Genomic DNA, 26,878 nt, shown 5'->3' with positions numbered 1-26,878 from the left:
AGGAGAGGGCGAGAGTGATCCTGATTGCCCCCTTTTGGCCCAGGAGGGCATGGTTCTCACTACTCAGAGCAATGTATGTGACCGATCCCTGGGTATTGCCAGTCACTCCGGAGCTTCTTACTCAGGGTCCATTCCGTTACCCCAATGTGGAATCCCTACATCTGACGGCGTGGAATTTGAGAGGGAGTTATTGAGGAGAAGAGGGTTTTCAGAAGCTCTCATTTCTACGCTGTTAAACAGCAGGAAGGAAGTTACTACCAAGATCTATGCTAAAACTTGGAAAAAGTTCCTTGCCTTCTACCAACAACCCTTTTCAGGCAAGGTTCCAATTCTGGCTATTCTGAAGTTTTTACAGAAAGGCCGAGAATTGGGCTTGGCAGTAAATACCCTTAGAGTCCAAATTTCAGCTCTGGGGGCATTATATAGCAGTGATGTGGCAGGGAACAGATGGGTATCCAGATTTGTTAAGGCCACTGTACGCTCTAATCCAGTGTATGTGCCCAGTCTGCCACCATGGGATTTAAGTTTAGTTTTGGATGCTTTAACTGAACCCCCCTTTGAGCCAGTTGATTCAATCTCCATTAAAAATTTAACCTTAAAGACCGCCCTCCTAGTGGCCCTAACTTCTGCTAGGAGAGTGAGTGATTTACAGGCTTTATCGGTAGATCCCCCTTATTTTATGGTCTTTCAGGATAGGATCGTGTTAAAACCAGATCCAGCATATGTACCAAAAGTAGCTTCCAAGTTTCATAGAAGCCAAGAGATAGTGTTGCCATCATTTTGTGACAATCCGGTTTCAGCTGAAGAGCAGAAATGCCATATGCTAGACGTTAGAAGAACGCTGTTAGAATACCTCCACAAAACAGAGCCAGGGAGGCAGAGTAGGGCTCTGTTTGTTTCCTTTCAGAACCCGAGAAAGAGAGTGAGTGTAACGAAAGCGTCTATCGCCAGATGGATAAGAGATGCCATATATCTTGCTTATATTGCCAAAGGCCAAACACCACCAGATGGCATCAGAGCCCACTCCACTCGAGCCATGGCCTCATCCTGGGCGGAAAGAGCGGACGTCTCCATAGACGTGATATGTAAGGCGGCAACCTGGTCATCTCCTTCCACCTTTTATAGACATTACCGTCTTGACTTATCAGAGGCCAATTTAACCTTTGGCCGTTCAGTACTTAGTACTGTAGTCCCTCCCAGGTGATTGATCTTTGAAAATCTCTCGTAGGGGTGCTGTCGTGGCGATAGGAAAACCGTTTTTTACGTACCGGTAATAGGATTTTACGGAGCCACGACAGCACCCGCACATTCCCCCCCGTAGTTAATCACTGGTTTCCTGCACTCTATTGGAAGGTGTGCAATTAGTTATCACTCTTTTAGAGGTGATGGTATTTAGTAATGTTTAAGTATATATGTTTATGTACTAACTCAATGGGCGGTGTCCCTTATACTCTGAAACACAAACTGGAGTGGTGAGGGGGACCGCCCCTTTAAATCCTGTAGGTTCCTGTCCGGAAGGTGGGCGGATCCCCTCTCTCGTAGGGGTGCTGTCGTGGCTCCGTAAAATCCTATTACCGGTACGTAAAAACCGGTATATACATCACAGAGGAGACACATAAATAGACCAGTCCGTGTGTCTCCTATGTGACGTATAGACACTTAACAGGCAGTGGACATCGAGTTATATTGAAAGGAGACACCTGCTGTCGGTTGTCATGTTGGAGCGTTTTCTTGTACTGAAAACCAAATTTTGGTTAAAAATAAAGAAGTTTTGTTAGTCAATGCTTTGGCCATCAGATGAGTGTAAGCTTATTGAAATGTCGGTAATCATTTAGGTCTGAGTAGGATGACTGATTCTCATGACTCATATTTATATAGATTTTCTGATTGTGTACAATCCCTACAATGTGCTCCAGTAATGGTAATTATTGTAAGTAATAATTAGGTATATTGAGAGTAGACATGTTGAAGGGGTACTCTCAAGATTGGAAGTTCTCCTCTATCCATGAGAGATGGAATAACTTACTGATCGTTGGGGATCAAACGCGCACACATATGTGTATGATCAGGTACGGACTGGGGATGAAATTCAGCCCTGGCATTTGAAATCACACAGGCCCATGGTGTCCACGTCCCCAATAACCAGGTGTGATATATTACTAATATTAACCTGGATGGAGGAAAGGAAGATTTACTACAAGACCAATATTTCTAATTATAACCACGGCATGCTGAGGTAAGTGACCGGCTTTGTGCTCCGTCACAACTGTTAACAGTATGGGTGTCTTGAGAAGATTGATTCTGTTAACAACATAGCACACAAGGCAGCCTACAACCAGACTGGCCCTTCTGGCATTTGCCAGAATTGCCAAATGGCCAGTCCAGCCCTATGTAAGATATAGAGACACTTTCAGACTGCGCACACATATGTGTATGATATAGAGACACATTCAGACTGCGCACACATATGTGTATGATATAGAGACACATTCAGACTACACACACATGTGTATGATATAGAGACACATTCAGACTGCGCACACATATGTGTATGATGTAGAGACACAATCAGACTGCGCACACATATGTGTATGATGTAGAGGCACATTCAGACTGCGCACACATATGTGTATGATATAGAGACACAATCAGACTGCGCACACATGTGTATGATATAGAGACGCATTCAGACTGCACACACATGTGCATGATATAGAGACACAGACTGCACACACATATGTGTATGATATAGAGACACAGACTGTGCACATATGTGTATAATATATAGACAAATTCAGACTGCGCACACGTGTATGATATAGAGACACATTCAGACTGCGCACACATGTGTATGATGTAGAGACACAGACTGTGCACACATGTGTATGATATAGAGACACATTCAGACTGCGCACATGTATGTGTATGATATAGAGACACAGACTGCGCACACATATGTGTATGATATAGAGACAGACTGCGCATACATGTGTATGATATAGAGACACAGACTGCGCACACATATGTGTATGATGTAGACACATTCAGACTGCGCACACATATGTGTATGATGTAGAGACACACTCAGACTGCGCACACATATGTGTATAATATATAGACAAATTAAGACTGCACACACATATGTGTATGATATAGAGACACATTCAGACTGCGCACACGTGTATGATATAGAGACACATTCAGACTGCGCACACATATGTGTATGATGTAGAGGCACATTCAGACTGCGCACACATATGTGTATGATATAGAGACACAGACTGTGCACACATATGTGTATGATGTAGAGACACAATCAGACTGCGCACACATATGTGTATGATATAGAGACACAATCAGACTGCGCACACATGTGTATGATATAGAGACGCATTCAGACTGCACACACATGTATGATATAGAGACACAGACTGCGCACACATATGTGTATGATATAGAGACACATTCAGACTGCGCACACATATGTGTATGATGTAGAGACACAGACTGTGCACACATATGTGTATGATATAGCTCTCACATTCAGACTGCGCACATGTATGTGTATGATATAGAGACACAGACTGCGCACACATATGTGTATAATATATAGACAAATTCAGACTGCGCATGCATATTTGTATGATGTAGAGACACAGACTGCGCACACATATGTGTATGATAGAGACACATTCAGACTGCGCACATATATGTGTATGATATAGAGACACATTCAGACTGCACACACATGTGTATGATATAGAGACACAGACTGCGCACACATGTGTATGATATAGAGACACAGACTGTGCACACATATGTGTATAATATATAGACAAATTCAGACTGCGCGTGCATATGTGTATGATGTAGAGACACATTCAGACTGCGCACACATATGTGTATGATATAGAGACACAGACTGCGCACACATATGTGTATGATGTAGAGACACATTCAGACTGCGCACACATGTGTATGATGTAGAGACACATTCAGACTGCGCACACATATGTGTATGATATAGAGGCACATTCAGACTGCGCACACATATGTGTATGATGTAGAGGCACATTCATACTGCGCACACATATGTGTATGATGTAGAGACACATTCAGACTGCGCACACATATGTGTATGATATAGAGACACATTCAGACTGCGCACACATATGTGTATGATATAGAGACACATTCAGACTGCGCACACATATGTGTATGATATAGAGACACATTCAGACTGCGCACACGTATGTGTATGATATAGAGACACATTCAGACTGCGCACACATATGTGTATGATGTAGAGACACATTCACACTGCGCACACATATGTGTATGATGTAGAGACACATTCACACTGTGCACACATATGTGTATGATGTAGAGACACATTCACACTGTGCACACATATGTGTATGATATAGAGACACATTCACACTGCGCACATATGAGTGGCTGATAAATGTGAGTTAATGCCGCCTGTTAGTTTCCGCTGGGAATGTTACCGCCTCACCCATAGAGCGCTGGAGATGTAATCCCCTATAATGTTGTTGGCAGACATCCCGCGTTCTTCGTTACTGGTGTACATTGCCGCACACAACTACTCATTGTCTCGCTCCTGTGAACATATTACGCGATCTGTTGGGATTTAAAGGGAACCTGTCAGCAGATTCATGCTGTACTATCCACAAATACATCACTTATTACAATGACATGTCTAATCCTAAAAAACTGCTGCATTTTAGAAACCTCCTAGTTTACAAAGTACCCTCCACAGGGACAAGTGGCCACTGGTGGGCTCCGCCCTAATTCCTTTACCCAGTTCTGCTTGATTGACATGTCAGTCTCTGTTTACTGCATCTTAGGCTACTTTCACACTAGCGTCGGGCTCGGCCCGTCGCAGTGCATCGGGCCGAGGTCACCGACGCTAGCGTTGTCTCCGCCGCACAACGGGGGCAGCGGATGCATTTTTCCAGCGCATCCGCTGCCCCATTGTGAGGTGGGGGCGGAGTTCCGGCCACGCATGCGCGGTCGGAAAAAGCGGACCGCCGGGAGCAAAAAACGTTAACGACGGTTGCGCCGTGTGTCAATGCGTCGCAAATGCGTCGCTAATGTTAGTCAATGCAGAAAAAACGCATCCTGCAAGCACTTTTGCAGGATGCGTTTTTTCGGCAAAACGACGCATTGCGACGTATTGCAGTTAACGCCAGTGTGAAAGTAGCCTTATAGTAACTCTGTGTAATGAGGGAGCCTGGTGTTTTACACTGACAGGATCCCTTTAGCAAAAACCTGGCGGCAGGATTCCCTTTACTCATCTGAGAGCAGTATATTGTAGAGGTGGAGACCCTGATTCCAGCCATGTATCATTACTGTCGTTTTGATGAAATCACAGTTTTACTTGCTGCAGATCTACCAGTTCTCTGAAAGCTACCCTCATCACTGATTTGCAGCTTTCTGTTTACACTGTGCATAGGCAGAAAGCTGTCAGTCAGGGGTGTGGTGAGGTTATACAGAGCTTAGGACTATGGAGGGCTACTTGGCAGCAGGTTTATTACTGACATTATCTCCTGATGATATAATAGTGATTTTTATCAAAACTGCGGCAATTATACCAGTGACGACTCGTTGGTATCAAGGTCTCTGTCTCTACATTATGCTGTTCTCAGATTAAGTGGCAGAAATCCCTGGAGGCAGCTTACCTGTAAAAGGAACATGACTTGAGTTGAATTGAATGGTGTCATTCCTATGCTGGGTGTGTTGGTGGTTCCTTCGTTATCATATAATTGAGCTAATATTGCGAGGCAAAGATCTGTTGATCTGAACTCCTTAAATCCGGTCTCCACCCTCTGATAATTTTTCTGACTTGGACATATAATGCCTTGATCATCATGCACATTTCTAATGCCTTTTTTGTGCAGAAAACCAGAACTTTAGAGGCGAAGAACAGTACATCTGGAAAAAAACAGTTCAAAACTTCAGAATGAATCTATGGTTTAAAAAAAAAAAAAAAGAAGCCTCATGGAGCTACATAATCGTGCAGACGTGTATCCTTCCATTCCCGTCCTATTGGGATTAGTCTGAACTTTTGCGTTTTTTAAGCTTGTGCTGACATCTAGTGGCGAAAAATGTGAATTTACGTTAGAGCCGGTTTATAGATTTGTATTTGGAGAACCTGAACAACCTTTATAATTAGTTTGGAGCAGAGATTAATTATAAAATTATATCCTCGTTTGTATACACTGTTGAGCTCATATTTTAAAATCTGCAGTACAGTAAATGTGCTAAGGAAAAACAGAAAGATGACCCTCTATATAGGACTCATGTCATCAAGATGTGAGTCAACGTAACAAGACCTTTCATTTTCTGAGACAACTTGAACAAGTTCTGGTTTTTTTAGGTCTACATGCAAGTATTTATGGTGATGATGGATAAAGAATATGAATTCATCTGGTTCATTAATTAGAAATACAGTTGGAAGTGTCATGGTTGGGCTAAAGAAAATACTAATTATTTATGAGTGCTGTCTGGGAATGAGCCTTATAAATCATCTATATACTCATGGATAATAGTAGATCCTGTTTTGAAAGGGTTGTCTTAAGTTTTAAAGAGGACTTGTCACATTCTTAAATAAGATTTGATCAAATAACTTGTAGAAAACCCTGAGCTCCCCTGATTCTAACCCTTTTTTTCCCCATTTTGCTCAATGGCAAAGATATCCGTGTATTGAATATATTATAAGATAATGTATAAGGTGTATTGCGTTGGGAGCACAGGGGTATGCACTTCTACCCATCCCTCCCAGACACGACTGAGAACCTCCCAGTTGGTCTGCAGGCAGAGATTTCACATACTGCACTACAGAAGAAACAAATGTGCGTATCTCTTTAATGGAGCAATGCAGCTGAAAATGTAAAAGCTCTGCAGAATCAGTGGAGCTTAGAGATTTTTATAAAGTACGTGACTAAAAATGTGTTTAGCAAGTGACAGGCCCTCTTTAAAGGGATATTTTTAAGCTTAAAAATGTTTCCTATCCATCAACAAATGGACAACATTGAGGGCTGTAGATGTAGTGGTTGGTCAAGGAAATGTAGTGTAGCAGACGAGAGAAACATGATTGCTTCCATCCAGAATCTGAAGAACTGAGAGTAACCAGCGGGATTCAGCTATGTGCATCTACTGTTCAGGGAAATCTGTCCAGAAGTGAACCGAATTCATGCAAGAATTGCAGCCACAACCACACCGGACGTGGAAATGTGGCCAAGTGACTCATGCATCCACAAAAACAAAGAGGTGTGCAGCAGGTGCTCTGTATTAATGATTCCAAATGTGAAATATTTGGCTGAAACAGAAGGCCGTTTGTTCTCCAGTGCACTTGCAAGTGGTTAAATACGAAGTGTTTGCAGGCAACAGTGCACCAGAGTGGAGGTTCCCTGCAGGCTTGGGGCTACATTTCAGTAAAAGGAGTGGGGAATTTTGTTCTGATTAATGGTGTCCTCAATGCTGAGAAAAACGGGCAGATAATTATCCATCATGTAATACCCTCAAGGAGGTGTCTGGTTCAAATTTTTTCTGCAGCAGCACAATTACCCCAAACATACAGCCATTGTCATTAAAGGGAATCTGTCATCGGGTTTTTGCTACCTCATCTGAGAGCAACATAATGTAGGAAAAGAGGCCCTAAATCCAATGATGAATCACTTACGTTAGTGGGTGCAGCAGTTGTGACACAATCGGAGTTGTTAGATGTAGCATAAAGCAGAGCTCAGAAAGCTGCCTCCGCCCACACCAGTCTCTGTGCATTGTATATGGACAGCGAGCTGCTTATCACAGGAAGGGGGTGTGGTCACTTGTGCTGTAATCTAGGCAATGATAGTCACCAGGTGATAAAACCTTCATTGTATGGAAACAACGGCACACAGTATTTTAAATGACACCTCTGAAATCTGTGATTCTTCCTCTGTCTCTTGCTGTCTTCGGATTAGATGGCAAAAACCTCCTGACAAATTCCCTTAAGTGTGAAGAAGAACGGGAAGTCCTGAAAGTGGTGATGTCCCCCTGACAGAGCGCTGATGTTAGCATTGAGTTTGACTGGGCTTACATGGAGAGACAAAAGCCTTTCACAAGTCTCCATTCACAGAAAATCCATGTTCAGTTCTCCAAGATGTTTGGAACAATCACCTGCCGAAATCAAAGGCTGGCCACACCAAATAATGATTTGATTTAGATCTCTTTTGTTCATTCACTTAGTTTATTTTTATCAATTAACAAAATACTATTAGCACTTCTATTTTTTTAAACATTCTTTCTTTGCAGCATTTGAACAACACCTGCCCTAAAATGTCATTTATATCATTTATCCACAGCTCTTTCCCCCATTTTCAGGTCACACCCTCCTCTACGGCTTTTCCAATAAATGTATGTTCACACATTGCTTATTTGCGGAAAGTTCGGCAAGTGTCTCATTCATCTGCAATCTATTGAAATGAACCAATGTTCAGTCCCTGAGTTTTCAGATGAAGGGGACGCTTACACAGCTTTGTGCAACAAAATTCACAGAAAATACAGAACATGTGAACAGGGTAAATTCAGGGTAAATCCACGGGGATCCGCTATAAACATATGTTCAGATCTAATGATTTCTTTCTAGAATTTCGCCTTACAAACCACAGTAAAATGTAGCTTTTGGTGAGGCTTTCACTCCATCCTTGGCAAAGCTTAAAATATTGCCGGAAAGGATTGGAGCGACGTTGAACATGGCAAATATTTAATACACTCGCTATACACGCTAATCATTGGTAACCTAGGGGGGGGGCAATAAAAAACAAAACTGTATGTACAGTCTGTGAAATTCTTGTCCACAAGGATGGCCAATAGTGATGAGCGACTGTGCTCAGATAAGGCGTTATCTGTGTATTTTAACACTTGCTTTGTCACATAATTAAGCTATTCTGTGATACTTTGTGTCTTCTGTGTGGCAGGCTGACAGTCAGGTAGACCAAATGAGGCAGCATTTCTATGAGGTGTCGCTGGAGTATGTTTTGAAAGTCCATGAAGTTCAGGAGCGGAAAATGTTTGAGTTTGTGGAGCCGGTAAGTTTACTGTGATTTTTTTTTCTTCTTATAATGAAGTACGTATTTTTTGTTTGTGACTTGCCATTTCCTTGTGACATTTACAGTATATGGCATCTCAACTAATATCTGTCTTCCCTTAACCTTTCTTCTGCAATTTTCCAGTTGATGTCTGAATACAGAAATATTTCTAAGCTTCAAAACAACTTTATCGAAAGAAAGCTCCCTTTGAAACCTTGTTGCTTATTAGATTATTCCTTGAGCTCCCTTTATTAGTCTGTAATCCATCAGAATACTCTGGTGAGAAGGTCAAGAAGGGCAAAGACAGACAAATGGAGCCTTCTCCAACTGCTGTGGAAATGCACCATTAGAGGTTTCAGTGCTCTCCTGTGGGTTGGAGATTGTCAAATCTGCAGAAAAGGCCACATTTTCTGTTTTGGGACACATACTCACATTTCTTTCCCTTTACCAAAACAAGAAATAATCTATTTTTTTAGCCAATATTCCCTCGTCAATTGAACAAATCCAAGAAGAGGAGGGTATTAATCATTTGGACAAGGTCTAGCAATGTCTGTATACTAATCTTTCTTTCTTTGGCAAGCAATAATGTGTGCTAAATACAGTCTGAGAACACACTTGCATAACGCCTTAGGTTACAGATTCAGCTAGTTCTAAACCTGCTGTTTTATCACTTGAAAAATAATGTGACCATCTCTTCAGAGGTTAGTAGTGTTTCTATTTTGTAATGTCAGAAATGATGCACTAGTTCATGAGGCTAATGTATAGGTACGTTTTAGTGACGGTACCACGGCTACAATGCCTGGATCTCCTCTCGCTCTACTGGAATGGATCCTATGTTGATCCAAGTCTGGTCTAGAAGAACTACAGATGGTCCAAGTCTTCAAGCAGTGGTACAGAAACTCAAATGGGCCTGCATTTACCATAGTGTGACCTTGGACAGTAAACTTGCGAATCGGACCTCGTGGGAGTTTTTTTTTTTTCTTTTTAAAGAATGAAAACATTTAAAGGTTTGTTTAAACTGGCCACATGGCATTTCCATTCTTCTAAGAATGTGTTCACGTTGGACTATGAGCATATGTGACTTGTGTGCCTGTAAAGCTACTGGCTTATACTCTGATGTAGCCACAGGCCTCCATAGACCCACAGATGCTAAAAGACGGTCCTTTTTTCCCTTATTTAGGGTGGTCTGCTCAGGAATTCCTTTTTAGTCCATAGTAATGGCTAGGAGACTGCTTTTTTCGGTTAATTTGGCTATTCAGTGGCATATGACAAGGAATGCTCCCAATATATACCCCTGTCATTTATAAGTAACATAATGTGAATAATGCTGACAATGACTTTGTCAGAATTCTGTACGAGAGAAGACCACAACAAATTCCATTTTAAACCAGCCAATTCAGTCCTTAAAAATCAAGCAATGGCATAAAAGTTTCATATAGAAAAAGTAATTGGGCAAAGTCACTGTGGACTTAATTACCGTTTATTCATTTACACAGTATGTCCACTTTACTAGAGACACTCATCTAGTAGTGCCTTGGGTCTCCACAAGTCATTCTTCAAGAATATTAACCCGTGCATACAGGATAGTCTATAGCTGCTGACACCTACTAGAATGGTTACTGACATGGTATGAACAGCCCATTTCCCCTCTCCCCAGGAATGCTTTAAAGGAATAATATTTGGGGACTGTAAAAATCAGGGACGACCGGTCTATACAAGCATTGTGGCATAGTATTCAGTGGCAATTTGTAGGACTGTGCACCTTCTGTTCTTTGGAATAATTCTTGACATCCTTCTTCCTTCGATGAGTTTTGTTCTTTAATCATTCTCTGTTTGAGATCCTGGTCCTTGGTAGACTTGCCCCGATGACTACACGTCATTCGAAGTCGCTCATGACGCATGGTTTTCCCATCCCATTGCTTATTCACACTGAATCTGATCCATTGAAAAATTGCTTACTTGATTTTGTGCTGCAGCTCCTGAAGCTAATGCACATTGATGCACGATTGACCCCATTCATACCTGAACATAGAAGATTCTTTTATGACTCTTTTAGGACAACTGAGAATCCATGTTTGATCACCGTAAACTAACTGTAGTGTCCGTTTCATGGATGGTTCACATGCTTTTTGTGATGCAGGAAGTGATAAGTGCTGAATGTATTTTCCATGTGGCTTAGGGTTAGGTTCACATAGATTTAGAAACTAGGATCCTCTTCTGCTACCATTTCCTCTTCACACAAGGGAACATACTCTCTGGTTTAAACCAGTACACAACAGCTTTATTAATAGCTTGCAGATTAACCAAGGCCATTAATTCTGTGTATATGTTTCCGGCTACTTCTGCTTATAAACAGACATTCCTTTGAGATTTTCCTTGTAAACACATTAAAAGCTTATGGTACATTATAATGTCAAAATTATGTTAGCATTGAAATTGAAGGCTGCTTTTTAATAGATGTTCCTCCCAGGTACAAGGCCATTGGTTACGTTGCTGCCACCAAACAGCTCATGGCCAGATTACCATGATCCTCGAGTTGTAGGTTCCTTGCAGATTCATTGAGCTTTACATTTATTGATGAGCTTTTCACAGCAGTGTGTGGCCAAATGGTCACACATCTGTGGACACTGCACAGCATCATAGAGAGAAGCATGTGTTTAGTATCTCTTATTCTTGGGAAGAAAACACTCAGGGGCACACTGATGAAATTGTCACGATCTTACAAAATTGGTGGGGGTTTATTACAACTGAAATAGGACCAGTCACAAGGACAAAAGTGGTCAGTTTGTGGTCTTATTTTATTTCTACTTCTAACTTAGAGATTGTCCACTACTTAGGATGACCTACCTTTAGCAAAGTCACCAATGTCTGATCTGTGGGGGTGCGACATCCTACACACCAACTAATTAGCTGTTCTCTGTGCTGGCTGGACCAGAAGTGCTCACTTACAGAGCTGCTCCATTTACTGATGGCTGTGACTGGGTACTGCATATCTGCCCCCTATTCAAATATTTAGGGGGAGGATGTGCAGAATCTGCCCGAGACCACTATCAGTAGATGGAGCAGCTCCGTAACTGAGCACTGACCTAATCGGTGGTACCAGCTGTCACACCCCCACTGATAAGACACTGATGACTTATCCTCAGGTCAATGTTTAAGTAGTCGACAACCTCTTTTAATTTAGTTTTTTGGGGATTTTTTTTTTAAATACACTTCTAGTGCTAATTGTTTTCAGGATCTTTACCAACAGGGGCGGTGATCACAAGGTGATTGTGCAAAACAGCCTAAAGACCATAGAAATTGCCACCAAATAAAACTTTCTGTAACTGTATTGCAGATTAAAAAAATATATAGAAAAATGGAATGCTCAGGGAAGGAGCAATAATAACATAAGAGAAAAAACTTCCCACTTTTGACCTAGTGACCAGTCCTCTTTAAAGCACTTTCACGGTAAAGACCTCTTGTTGTTTCTTACGTTTCTGTCCAGTGATTACTTTATTCCATAGGAATAAAATTCCTATCGTTCCATCTTATTTCACTAATGTGCTTATGGTGCATTAATTCTTCCACGCAGCAAATGCAGAAAGGATAATGGCCGAAGGTTCTCAAGTGACATTCTCCCTACAACTTTGAATTTGAATTAGAATCTATCAACCAGATTTTCGGAAATTTGTGCAACAAATTTGTGAATAAGCGGCAATATAGCAGGCAACGTTACATGCAACAATGTTGTAGAAGCATATTCAGTATGGGATCAGAGGTATAGTGTGCGGCTCCAGCCCACTATGAGCATAATCAGTCATTTATTACACTGTGCCTTGTTTTATGCTGCGTGCATCCTGCCATGGTTTATTATTTCTAAAATGAATGGCAGTGTGTAAATTGTAATTCACGTCCATATCGTTATTTTTCATGTTTTCAGCTACTTGCCTTTTTACAAGGACTCTTCACTTTTTACCATCATGGCTATGAGCTGGCCAAAGACTTCAGTGACTTCAAGACCCAGCTGACCATCAGTATCCAGAATGTAAGGATTTCCGCACTTTTAAGTCCTTAACATCTTCTGTTTAATCAGTCAGAATAAAATAATATGTAATATGTTTATAGTGAAAGATCACAAAAGAGAAATATAAAAATTGTTATTGTAAATTACCATAATCATCAAATCCCTCAAGTGCAGATCAGATCAGCAACTAAATTAGGTTTACAAAAGTAACAATTACACAAACAGTATTTTCACATTTTTGTGCATGCTTTGTGTAGATTTTCTATGGGATTACAAAAAAAGCTAAAAAAAAGGTTATAAATAAAAAGCTTAAATGCGGTTTCAAATGTTGAAAATAACATACGGTATATGTTTTGTAGACTCGGGATCGCTTTGAAGGAACTCGGTCTGAAGTGGAGGCGCTGATGAAAAAGATGAAAGAAAACCCTCATGAACAACAAACTTTTAGTCCTTATACAATGGAGGGGTACTTGTACATACAGGAGAAGAGTAAGTAAAGATTGAAATTTTCTAGTTAAGCCGACTTAGCTTCCAAGGGTTTTCTTGGTTACAAATTTAGTCTTGCTTCTGATAATCAATGCTTTATAGTAGGCTACCGTTAGGAATCCATTTGTGTTGCCTGTGTGCTAGGTTTTAATGGTTTAGTGAGAGCTGCCATTCTCCTTAAAGTGGTTGTCCGGTACAAAACGATAAATCTGCAGTCACTCTGAGTGACTGCAGACTTATGAATCCTCCCCCAGCACACGCACTGTGCTCTGCGGGGATTCGCCATTTTCTGAGCCGGGACCAGTGCGTGCTGCTTCCAGTCGGGCATAACCACTGTACAGCAGCATTGTTAGACGGGACGTGGCTGCCTCCACTAGACTGGCTCTGTCCAGGAGTATGTAGAACGCATATGTAAGCAGGTTGCGGGATGCAGTAACGGACTGGAGGCAGAGCAAGGGTTAACAAGTTTAATAACAGGGAAATACTCCACGCAGGGAGGCAATGGGTTAAACGGGAATAAACGGTTCAGTTTGCAAAGGAAATGCAGAGTTCAGAAATAAAGGATCAGTTAACGGCAGTTCTTGTGAAACAGTTATATCAGTAGTTCCTCAAACAGTGACTCCTGCTAGGAAGTCGATGGTGCCGGCAACGGCTGACACTGTATCTTTTCCTATGGTGTTCTATGGGCAACAGTGCCCTGTCTTCTGGCGACAGCGGTCGGTGTCCGGTACGTGGCGGGAGACAACGGACGCTGACCTACTCGTGGCTGGTGCTCCCAGGACGGAGCACTCCTCTTCCTGGCTGCTGTTGCGCACACTTGGCTCTGTGTTATGACCCCAATGGCGAGGGTCTCAGAGGAACGTGGAAGTCTGCAGAATACAAAAATCCAGCTCATAGGGCAGTGGTAACTGGGTTGACCATATATCTACTCCTAACGCCAACACTAGAAGTAGCCGGGGATCATTCCTACGTTGATTCTAGATGACACGCGCCAGCCGGAGAATCTAGCTACCCCTAGTAGAGGAAAACAAAGACCTTTCTTGCCTCCAGAGAAGGGGACCCCAAAGCTGGATAGAAGCCCCCCACAAATAATGACGGTGAGGTAAGAGGAAATGACAAACACAGAAATGAACCAGGTTTAGCACAGAGAGGCCCGCTTACTGATAGCAGAATAAAGAAAGGTAACTTATATGGTCAACAAAAACCCTATCAAAATCCACATTGGAAATTCAAGAACCCCCGAACCGTCTAACGGTCCGGGGGGAGAACACCAGCCCCCTAGAGCTTCCAGCAAAGGTCAGGATATAGATTTGGAACAAGCTGGACAAAAATACAAAACCAAAACAAATAGCAAAAAGCAAAAGGCAGACTTAGCTGATATAACTGGAACCAGGATCAGTAGACAAGAGCACAGCAGACTAGCTCTGATAACTACGTTGCCAGGCATTGAACTGAAGGTCCAGGGAGCTTATATAGCAACACCCGTAACTAACGACCCAGGTGCGGATAAAAGGAATGACAGAAAAACCAGAGTCAAAAAACTAGTAACCACTAGAGGGAGCAAAAAGCAAATTCACAACAGTACCCCCCCCTTAGTGAGGGGTCACCGAACCCTCACCACGACCACCAGGGCGATCAGGATGAGCGGCATGAAAGGCACGAACTAAATCGGCCGCATGAACATCAGAGGCGACCACCCAGGAATTATCCTCCTGACCATAGCCCTTCCACTTGACCAGGTACTGAAGCCTCCGCCTGGAGAGGCGAGAATCCAAGATCTTCTCCACCACGTACTCCAACTCGCCCTCAACCAACACCGGAGCAGGAGGCTCAGCAGAAGGAACTACAGGCACAATGTACCGCCGCAACAAGGACCTATGAAATACATTGTGAATAGCAAACGACACAGGAAGATCCAGACGAAAAGATACAGGATTAAGGATTTCCAATATCTTGTAAGGCCCAATAAAACGAGGTTTAAATTTGGGAGAGGAGACCTTCATAGGAACAAAGCGGGAAGAAAGCCATACCAAATCCCCAACGCGTAGTCGGGGACCCACACCGCGACGGCGGTTGGCAAAGCGCTGAGCCTTCTCCTGTGACAACTTCAAGTTGTCCACCACATGATTCCAGATCTGCTGCAACCTATCCACCACAGAATCCACCCCAGGACAGTCAGAAGGCTCCACATGACCCGAAGAAAAGCGAGGATGGAAACCAGAGTTGCAGAAAAAAGGCGAAACCAAGGTGGCGGAACTAGCCCGATTATTAAGGGCAAACTCAGCCAACGGCAAGAATGTCACCCAATCGTCCTGATCAGCAGAGACAAAACACCTCAAATAAGCCTCCAAAGTCTGATTGGTTCGCTCCGTCTGTCCATTAGTCTGAGGATGGAAAGCAGACGAAAACGACAAATCAATGCCCATCCTACTACAAAAGGATCGCCAGAACCTGGAAACGAACTGGGATCCTCTGTCTGACACAATATTCTCAGGGATGCCGTGCAAACGAACCACGTTCTGGAAAAACACAGGAACCAGATCGGAAGAGGAAGGCAGCTTAGGCAAAGGAACCAAATGGACCATCTTGGAGAAGCGATCACATATCACCCAGATAACGGACATGCCCTGAGATAGCGGAAGATCAGAAATGAAATCCATGGAGATATGTGTCCAAGGTCTCTTCGGGACAGGCAAGGGCAAGAGCAAACCGCTGGCACGAGAACAGCAAGGCTTAGCTCAAGCACAAGTCCCACAGGACTGCACAAATGACCGCACATCCCTTGACAAGGAAGGCCACCAAAAGGACCTGGCCACCAGATCTCTGGTGCCAAAAATTCCCGGGTGACCTGCCAACACCGAGGAATGAACCTCGGAAATGACTCTGCTGGTCCACTTATCCGGGACAAACAGTCTGTCAGGTGGACAAGACTCAGGCCTATCAGCCTGAAATCTCTGCAACACACGTCGCAGATCCGGAGAAATAGCTGACAAGATAACTCCATCTTTAAGAATACCAACAGGATCAGTGACTCCAGGAGCATCAGGCACAAAGCTCCTAGAAAGAGCATCGGCCTTCACATTCTTTGAACCTGGTAAATACGAGACAACAAAATCAAAGCGGGAGAAAAACAATGACCAGCGGGCCTGTCTCGGATTAAGGCGTTTAGCAGACTCGAGATACATCAGATTTTTGTGATCAGTCAAGACCACCACACGATGCTTAGCACCCTCGAGCCAATGACGCCACTCCTCAAATGCCCATTTCATGGCCAACAACTCCCGATTGCCCACATCATAATTTCGCTCGGCAGGCGAAAACTTCCTAGAGAAAAAGGCACAAGGTTTCATAACAGAGCAACCAGGGCCTCTCTGCGACAAAACGGCCCCTGCCCCAATCTCCGAAGCATCCACCTCAACCTGAAAGGGAAGTGAGACGTCAGGCTGGCACAAAACAGGCGCCGAAGTAAACCGGCGTTTCAACTCCTGGAAAGCCTCCACGGCAGCAGGAGCCCAGTTAGCTACATCGGAGCCCTTCTTGGTCATATCCGTCAAAGGTTTCACAATGCTAGAAAAATTAGCGATAAAACGACGGTAGAAGTTAGCGAAGCCCAAGAACTTCTGAAGACTCTTAACTGACGAGGGCTGAGTCCAATCAAGAATAGCTCGGACCTTGACTGGGTCCATCTCCACAGCAGAAGGGGAAAAAATGAACCCCAAAAAGGGAACCTTCTGTACACCAAAGAGACACTTTGAGCCCTTGACAAACAAAGAATTTTCACGCAAAATTTTAAAGACCAACCTGACCTGCTCCACATGCGAATCCCAATTATCAGAAAAAACCAAAATATCATCCAGATAAACAATCAAAAATTTATCCAGATACTTCCGGAAAATGTCATGCATAAAGGACTGAAAAACTGAAGGCGCATTGGAGAGCCCAAAAGGCATCACTAAGTACTCAAAATGACCTTCGGGCGTATTGAATGCGGTTTTCCATTCATCACCTTGCTTAATGCGCACAAGGTTGTACGCACCACGAAGGTCTATCTTGGTGAACCACTTGGCACCCTTAATCCGGGCAAACAAGTCAGACAACAGCGGTAAAGGATACTGAAATTTGACAGTGATCTTATTCAAAAGCCGATAATCAATACAAGGTCTCAAAGATCCGTCCTTTTTTGCCACAAAAAAGAATCCCGCACCAAGAGGGGAAGAAGACGGACGAATGTGTCCTTTCTCCAGAGACTCCTTGATATATGAACGCATAGCGGTATGTTCAGGTACCGACAGATTAAACAGTCTTCCCTTAGGAAATTTACTGCCCGGGATCAAATCTATAGCACAGTCACAGTCCCTATGAGGAGGCAGTGCACTGGACTCAGACTCACTGAAGACATCCTGATAATCAGACAAATACTCCGGAACTTCCGAAGGCGTAGAAGAAGCAATAGACACAGGCAGGGAATCCCCATGAATACCACGACAGCCCCAACTTGAGACTGACATAGCCTTCCAGTCCAGGACTGGATTATGGGTCTGTAACCATGGCAGCCCTAAAACAACCAAATCATGCATTTTATGTAAAACCAGGAAACGTATCACCTCGCGGTGTTCAGGAGTCATGCACATGGTAACCTGTGTCCAATACTGCGGTTTATTTGCTGCCAATGGTGTAGCATCAATACCCCTAAGAGGAATAGGATTTTCTAATGGTTCAAGAGTAAAACCACAGCGCTTAGCAAATGAGAGATCCATGAGACTCAGGGCAGCACCTGAATCTACAAACGCCATGACAGGATAAGATGACAGTGAGCAAATCAAAGTTACAGACAGAATAAATTTAGGTTGCAAATTACCAACGGTGACAGGACTAACAACCTTAGCTATACGTTTAGAGCATGCTGAGATAACATGTGTAGAATCACCACAGTAGTAGCACAAGCCATTCTGGCGTCTATGAATTTTCCGCTCATTTCTAGTCAGGATTCTATCACATTGCATTAAATCAGGTGTCTGTTCAGACAACACCATGAGGGAATTTGCGGTTTTTCTATCACATTGCACCGAATTAGGTGTCTGTTCAGACAACACCATGAGGGAATTTGCGGTTTTGCGCTCCCGCAACCGCCGGTCAATTTGAATAGCCAGTGCCATAGTATCATTCAGACCTGTGGGAATGGGAAAACCCACCATAACATTCTTAATGGCTTCAGAAAGGCCATTTCTAAAATTAGCGGCCAGTGCACACTCGTTCCAATGTGTCAGCACGGACCATTTCCCAAATTTTTGGCAGTACACTTCAGCCTCGTCCTGCCCCTGAGACATAGCCAGCAAGGCCTTTTCTGCCTGAATCTCAAGATTGGGTTCCTCATAAAGTAAACCGAGCGCCAGAAAAAACGCATCAAGATCAGCCAATGCCGGATCTCCTGGCGCCAGCGAAAAAGCCCAATCCTGAGGGTCGCCCCGTAAGAACGAAATAACAATTTTTACTTGCTGAGCAGAATCTCCAGATGAACAGGGTCTCAGGGACAAAAACAATTTACAATTATTCACGAAATTCCTAAACTTAAACCTGTCTCCGGAAAACAGTTCAGGAATCGGTATTTTAGGTTCTGACCTAGGATTTCTGATAACATAGTCTTGTATGCCCTGCACACGAGTAGCCAGCTGGTCCACACTTGTAATCAAGGTCTGGACATTCATGTCTGCAGCAAGCATAGCCACTCTGAGGTAAAGGGGAAGAAGAAAAAAAAAAAAAAAACAGAATCTTCTTTCTTATAATCCCTCTTCTGCAATGCATTAAACATTTAATACTGGCCTGGCAAACTGTTATGACCCCAATGGCGAGGGTCTCAGAGGAACGTGGAAGTCTGCAGAATACAAAAATCCAGCTCATAGGGCAGTGGTAACTGGGTTGACCATATATCTACTCCTAACGCCAACACTAGAAGTAGCCGGGGATCATTCCTACGTTGATTCTAGATGACACGCGCCAGCCGGAGAATCTAGCTACCCCTAGTAGAGGAAAACAAAGACCTTTCTTGCCTCCAGAGAAGGGGACCCCAAAGCTGGATAGAAGCCCCCCACAAATAATGACGGTGAGGTAAGAGGAAATGACAAACACAGAAATGAACCAGGTTTAGCACAGAGAGGCCCGCTTACTGATAGCAGAATAAAGAAAGGTAACTTATATGGTCAACAAAAACCCTATCAAAATCCACACTGGAAATTCAAGAACCCCCGAACCGTCTAACGGTCCGGGGGGAGAACACCAGCCCCCTAGAGCTTCCAGCAAAGGTCAGGATATAGATTTGGAACAAGCTGGACAAAAATACAAAACCAAAACAAATAGCAAAAAGCAAAAGGCAAACTTAGCTGATATAACTGGAACCAGGATCAGTAGACAAGAGCACAGCAGACTAGCTCTGATAACTACGTTGCCAGGCATTGAACTGAAGGTCCAGGGAGCTTATATAGCAACACCCCTAACTAACGACCCAGGTGCGGATAAAAGGAATGACAGAAAAACCAGAGTCAAAAAACTAGTAACCACTAGAGGGAGCAAAAAGCAAATTCACAACAGCTCTGCACTCTCTACAGTGGTCCCTCTCTCTGGATTGCTGCTGGGCACACTGCTCCACTCAGCGCGTTGGTCCTCTTCAGATGGTAGGACCCTGCCTGGTACTCTGTCGGGGGGAGAGGAAGCAAAGCAGGCCACTCACCTATGTGCGCCCTGCCCTGGGTTGGCGCCAAACTGCTCTGCTGTGCTCACTTTTCCCTTTTATATCTTCACCCTCCTCAGTCAGGAGGAAGTTCTGCCTCACTCCAGCTTCTCCCAGGCAAAAAAAGACGGTCCCCCTCACTAAAGCTTCCCCTGGGAACAGAGGATGCAACCTCTCAAGTTCCGGACCCGCTGTCTTTGTCCCTCTTACACATACATACCCTCTGATCCTGGCTCAGAAATCGGTGAATACACAGTGCGTGCACTTGGGGGGTTCAGAAGTCTGCAGTCACACAGAGTGACTGCAGACTTATCACTCCGGGCAGGGCAAACCCTTTAAATTGCAGTATGCATTACAGGTTGTCACCACTATCTATCCCAACCATTTCATTTACCAATACTTTTTCACACTTACTTGAGTGTCGATGGAAGAATAGATGGAGTCACCAGGTTAAAAGTAGACAGTTTTTGCTCTAATTTTATTCCAGCTGATTCCCAGACTATTTTTTTTTTCAATCTGTTATACCACTTCAGAGTTTCAGGCCTTAATATTCAGTGCAAATTTTAATGGTCTTTACCAAAGGAGCGTTGCTCACCGGGTGGTACTGTAGCACAACCTAAAGAAATACTCCCTAAGAATCCAATGAGCAGCAACCCCTTGGTAAAGAGCATAACATTTTTAACTAAATAACAAGGTCCATGTCTTTGAAACCATACAGGGAATTTAAAAGGAAAAAATGGATTGCTCGGGAACAGCAGGAAAGAAAATTCAATTGTCCACTTTTGAACTGATAACGGGTCCTCCTTAACGGCAGTCATGCACTGATTAAGAAATGAGGAGGCCCCATTTTTGTGCTCCACTGATCCACTGTCTCTGAAACGGGCTCCCCATAGTTTTTTTAGTTTTCCATACATATACGGTAGTGACCGAAAGTTTTGCATTTTTTTTAAAAAGTGTGAATACTTCTGTCTGGTAGTTGTGATGCCATTTTCATGGTGATTTTAGTAAACCGGAAGCAAATGGTTGTAATCTAGAAGGATGACAATTGTTTGACATTGTTTTTTCCTTTTGGATATTAGTTTTCAAAATTTGCTGTACCAAATGTTTTGCATATTTTGTCATGGGTAGTCAAATTTTGCGTTCATATTTTTTGGTGTATTTTTTGGTTAAAACATGGCAAAGACCAAGCTAAATTTATCACCTGATGTCCGGAAGCTTATTATTTTGAGAGTGAAGTCCGGCAAAAGCCAAAAAGAGGTGGCTATAGAATTCAACTGCTCTGAGTCAAGTGTCACGTATGATAAAGAGAGAAAAAGAAGGTTATGGAACATCTGACAAACCTAGAAGTGGACAACCACGGAATACTTCCTGCAAAGTTGATCACTTTATTAAGAAAAAGTCAGAATCTGATGTCCATCAAAGAGCTGTACAGATTTTGCAGGAAATTAAGGAAGAATATGGGGTCAAAGTGAGTCGCCAATCTGTTGTGCAACAGATAAAAGTAGTAGGGTTGAATGCATGAGTTCCAGTCAAGAAGCCTTTCATCTTTGCAAAGAATCGGAAGGTCCGACTTGAGTTTGTCAAAGAACACAGCCAATGGAAAGAGGCAGATTGGTCTAAGGTGTTGCGATCCTATGGATCCAAGTTCAATCTGTTTGGTAGTGATGGCAAGCACTAAATATTCTGTCCATTTGGAAAACATAATGATGTAAGGTACCAAACACCAACAGTGAAACATGGTGGTGGCAATGTCATGGTTTGGGGCTGCTTTTCTGCCTCTGCCATTGGCCCTCTGCATAGAATTGATGGAAATATGAATGCTACCATGTAGAAGGATATACTGGAGAATGTTATGCTGCCACATTGTAAAACCCAAGTAGGCAGGGGCTGGAAATTCCAGCATGACAATGATCCTAAGCACACATCCAATTTAGTCAAAAATTGGTTGTCAAAGAAAAATGTTCACCTATTGCAATAGCCAAGCCAATCGCCTGATTTAAATCCTATAGAGCACCTTTGGGATGAGTTAGGGCGACGAGTTGAGGCCCGTACCCATAGCAATAAAGGTGAATTGTTTGCAGATTTGCAAATGGAATGGAGCGAGATTCTACTCAGAACCTAGAGCCTTATTTTAAAGAGTAACTGCATTTCCTTTTAATCATCTTCTGGACATTGCAAAGTTATGATTTTTTTGTAATAGAATTTACCTTATTTTGCTTCTTTCTCTCCCAAACACTGTGTTGCTGTGCTGTTTTAATGCCTAGTTCAGGCTCCTTTAGAAGTTGCTTCTAACTGTTTAAAGGGAACCTATCACCCCGTTTTTTTCGGTATGAGATAAAAATACTGTTAAATAGGGCCTGAGCTGTGCATTACAATAGTGTAGTTTGTGGACCCCGATTCCCCACCTATGCTGCCGAAATACGTTACCAAAGTAGTCATTTTCGCCTGTCAATCAGGCTGGTCAGGTCGGATGGGCGTGGCTTCTTCCCCCAGATATTGCGTAGTTTTCCGTTGGTGGCGTAGTGGTGTGCGCATGTCCAAGGTCCCCAATCCTGCACGGGGGGGGTGAAAATAGCAGCGATGTCCGTTATTCCATTGGTGGTCGGTGGGCGCGGCCATCTTCCTTTGGCCGCGCGTGCGCAGAAGCGGCGCTCTGCTGGCCGCGGCTTCAGGAAAATGGCCGCCGCGATCTCCATCTGCGCACGCGCGGCATCCCGCGGCCATTTTCCTGAAGCCGCGGCCAGCAGAGCGCCGCTTCTGCGCACGCGCGGCCAAAGGAAGATGGCCGCGCCCACCGACCACCAATGGAATAACGGACATCGCTGCTATTTTCACCCCCCCGTGCAGGATTGGGGACGTTGGACATGCGCACACCACTACGCCACCAACGGAAAACTACGCAATATCTGGGGGAAGAAGCCACGCCCATCCGACCTGACCAGCCTGATTGACAGGCGAAAATGACTACTTTGGTAACGTATTTCGGCAGCATAGGTAGGGAATCGGGGTCCACAAACTACACTATTGTAATGCACAGCTCAGGCCATATTTAACAGTATTTTTATCTCATACCGAAAAAAACGGGGTGATAGGTTCCCTTTAAATGTTTATATCTAGTATGCTGATAATCTTAGAGTATAAGAATTGTGCTGTCTTTGCCTGCTTCCCACTCCATCCTTAGGCCAGGAATATCCCATACACAGACCAAATATAGCTTATTGGTATTGCCGAGCAACAGTTGAAAGCATCTTCTATAAGGTGCATGAATGAAGCATTGAAACAGCACTGGGGCATAGTGTTTGGGATGGAAGGGAACAAAATAAGGAAATTAAGTACGGTATATTGAAATAAATCACAAATTTGGAGATTTATTAAAAACATTTTTTTTTTTTTGAGGCTGAAGAAATTTTTCCAGATTCTTTTGACTGAAATTATAATTTTACAGTGAATGCAGATGATGTCTGATGATTAATCGTTTTCCAAGGTGTCTGTATAAATATTGTCTGTCCATGATTATTTGATAAGCTGTCCAGAAAAAAATAAAAAGTCAGGTTGGCCATCCTGGCCCATGCTGCTTTAGAAGATGGCTGGACCGTGCAATACAAGCATTTTTTCTTTCCCTTCATATCATTCCTATTTTGTGATATTTTGTTTTTGTTTGAGTTTTTTTTTTTCTTTGTTACTGATTTGACTTTTACATTTGCTATCTAAACTGTAAATTATTGTGGATTGAATTGGCACTGTATGAAAAAGCTTACCATATATACTCGTGTATAAGTCAACCCGAGTATAAGCCAAGGCACCTAATTTTGCCATGAAAAACTGGGAAAACATATTGACTCCTCATTCCTGTCCTGGTATGCATGGCTCCATATCCCCATCCTTCTATGCATGGCTCCTTATCCCCGTCCTTGTCTGCATGGCTCCTTATCCCCGTCCTTGTCTGCATGGCTCCTCATCCCTGTCTGGGTATGCATGGCTCCTCATCCCTATCCTTGAATGCATGCTCCCCCATGAGAAAAGCATTTTAAAAATTCCTACTTACCTTCCCTGCGTGCCCTCGCAGCATCTTTTTCCGGCTTTCAGCGGCTCCTGCGGCTGAGCGATCATGTGTACCCGCTCATTAAGGTAATGAATATTCACCTCACTCCACTCACCGGAGTGAGTTACAGCTGTTGGAAGCCGGCGTCTGTAACTGTGCGTGCTATGCGTGCCAGTGCAATGAATATTCATTTCTCTTTAGCAGTTGCACAGTTGCAGCCGCCGGCTCCCTTCTGTGACCCGCGGCTCCCCCTCCGCTTCCGGCTTCTGGGACAATGACTCGTGTATAAGCTGGGGGGGGGGGGGAGGGGGGCATTTTCAGCAAAAAAAGGTGCTGAAAAACTCTGCTTATACACGAGTATATACGTTACTACTAAATTGCCAAAACTTGAGTTAGAAGTGTCTTGACTTACTTCATGGTTCTTTTTTGAGTTAAAAAGTCTATGCCTTTAATATCTTTCTAAGTTTTAATATATTAATTTTTTAATGTATTAATTTTTTAAAGGTTTTTGCTTGTTCATATCGTTCTGGCAATATACAGGAGTTTGTCATCCAGCTCAATCTACAGAGTGAAGTGAAAGCTATAAAAAAAAGAGTAAATCTACATGAGTTACAGGAAAGAAATATATCTTGGTACCGTGTTAGCCAGTAGATAGAAAAATATTTAGAATTGAGAGTCCTCAGTGGTTGATACCTTTTAGTGGCTAACTGAAAAGATGGTATCAAATTGCAAGCTTTCGAGACTACATACGTCTCTTCATCAGGCAAAGACTAAAACAAATTCTGAAGAATCACATATTTATGCACAACATAATATAGAGAAAAAAAAAAAAAAAAAAGGAGGGGAAAAAAAACCATGGATAAGCTAGGTGACATGAAGCATAATTACCATGGGTGATAAACAGTTACGTCCATAAATATTGGGCCAATTCTTAGATAAGGATTGTTTTATTGTCCTGTGATTAGGGTCTCGTTCTGTTGTGATGACCCCACATGGTCTGAGGGGCAAGTTCATTAGTTCAACTATGTATGTAGTCTCGAAAGCTTGCAATTTGTTACCATCTTTTCAGTTAGCCATTAAAAGGTATCAACCACTGAGGACTCTCAATTCTAAATATTTTTCTACATGAGTTGTAATGTTGGCCTCTAACCCACTGAAACGTGGGAGTGAGCTTACATCCTGTGGAGAATGTTTTGGGAAAACTCTATGAAGTTTTTACTTCTGTATTTGCAAGATCAACACAAGATTTTGTGCTAGTATTTTTATTACTTATGATTTTGTGATGACTGAACTATAATGGTGACCGGTATTGTGTGATCATTGCATCCAAATTTTCTTTATACTCTCATCTGAGCATATCTCTGGAAGGCAGTTTACTCTTGTTTGCTCTACTGGAAATAAAAAGCAAATTTTGACCCCCACTACAAATAATTTTTGGACTGCAGGTAGAAAACACATGCTTATTCACACTCATTTAAATTGTTGTAGATTAACGTGCACACGAATTGGGACATGTAAACCAGAGCTGTCTTTGTGCTAGTCTTATGGACTATAGTTTAGGGTTGAAGGCTAAAGTATAGTAGAGAGTTAGAGCGTCCTACTCCTTTTTTTTAATTTTTTTTTGTTTTTTTTTTGTTTTTTTTTGTTTTTGCTAATTCATATTTGTCACCTCATTGCAGGACACTTTGGAACGTCTTGGGTTAAACATTACTGCACCTATCAGCGAGATACTAAGCAGATCACCATTGTCCCTTTTGACCAGAAGTCAGGGGGTAAAGTGGTAAGTTAAATAATATATTACTTTGATCAAGATGTACATCTCAAAATTAAATAGAGAATACCGTATGATGTATCTTTCATTGGGCTCACATTCAGGGGGAAGTTATAAAATGCAGGTTTCACAAAAGCAATTGCATTTAGGATATACTGGGTCCAAGCAAGTCATAAATGGACCTCATAAAATGTATGTAGTCTTTTCGTCATTCCACCCTGGTTCTTCCCCAGCTCCCCCTATTTTGGCGGTGTTGCCCATAAGTTGCGTGAAAACCATATTACAATTGCTCAAAAATTTGTAGACTTTTCAAAGTATTTTACCCCAATTTTCTGGTGTAAACACTTTCATGAATTGTGGCCAATATCTCGCACCACCGGTTTCCTAAAATTGTAGAATTTAAACTACAACAGAGAGGAAATTTCTAACAATGCAAATATCCTACAGTTGAGTCAAACAATTCATAGGATCCTGGTCCAGTTCCATGACACTCTTATGAGGCAGCAGGACCAAGAATCAAACTTCCTTTTATCTGCTGGCATCATGGGTTCCATTTCTAATTAATAGCACCATGTCATCATGACAAGCGTCACTCCAGGATATCACAAAGCCTTCTAATCAGAAGCAGCACCCATAATGCCAGCAGAGGTAGTAGGCAGATCACAGGGCTCTTGTCAGGCGGGCACTGAGTATCTACGTGGCTGCTGGGCCAGGATCCTGACTAACGGTTTTACTCCACTATCTATCCATTGATTAA

The 26,878-nt window shown here is 42.8% G+C and overlaps 1 protein-coding gene across 2 annotated transcripts in view; it reads left to right on the top strand.

Annotated features, from left to right (window-relative positions):
- The window catches only part of ARHGAP26 (Rho GTPase activating protein 26), a 588,303-nt gene that overhangs the window by 144,045 nt on the left and 417,380 nt on the right, over positions 1 to 26,878 (top strand). For both annotated transcript variants that reach the window (XM_077265841.1, XM_077265842.1), the window contains exons 6-9: positions 8,982 to 9,092; positions 13,015 to 13,119; positions 13,458 to 13,587; positions 26,030 to 26,130. In XM_077265841.1, coding sequence (XP_077121956.1) covers positions 8,982 to 9,092; positions 13,015 to 13,119; positions 13,458 to 13,587; positions 26,030 to 26,130 — 447 coding nt within the window. The remainder of the gene's footprint in view (positions 1 to 8,981; positions 9,093 to 13,014; positions 13,120 to 13,457; positions 13,588 to 26,029; positions 26,131 to 26,878) is intronic.

This window comes from Ranitomeya variabilis, chromosome 5 (genome assembly GCF_051348905.1).
Source record: "Ranitomeya variabilis isolate aRanVar5 chromosome 5, aRanVar5.hap1, whole genome shotgun sequence".
Lineage (NCBI taxonomy): Eukaryota > Metazoa > Chordata > Amphibia > Anura > Dendrobatidae > Ranitomeya > Ranitomeya variabilis.
Note: the sequence above shows the minus strand (reverse complement) of the source record. Positions and strands in the feature narration are given on the sequence as shown.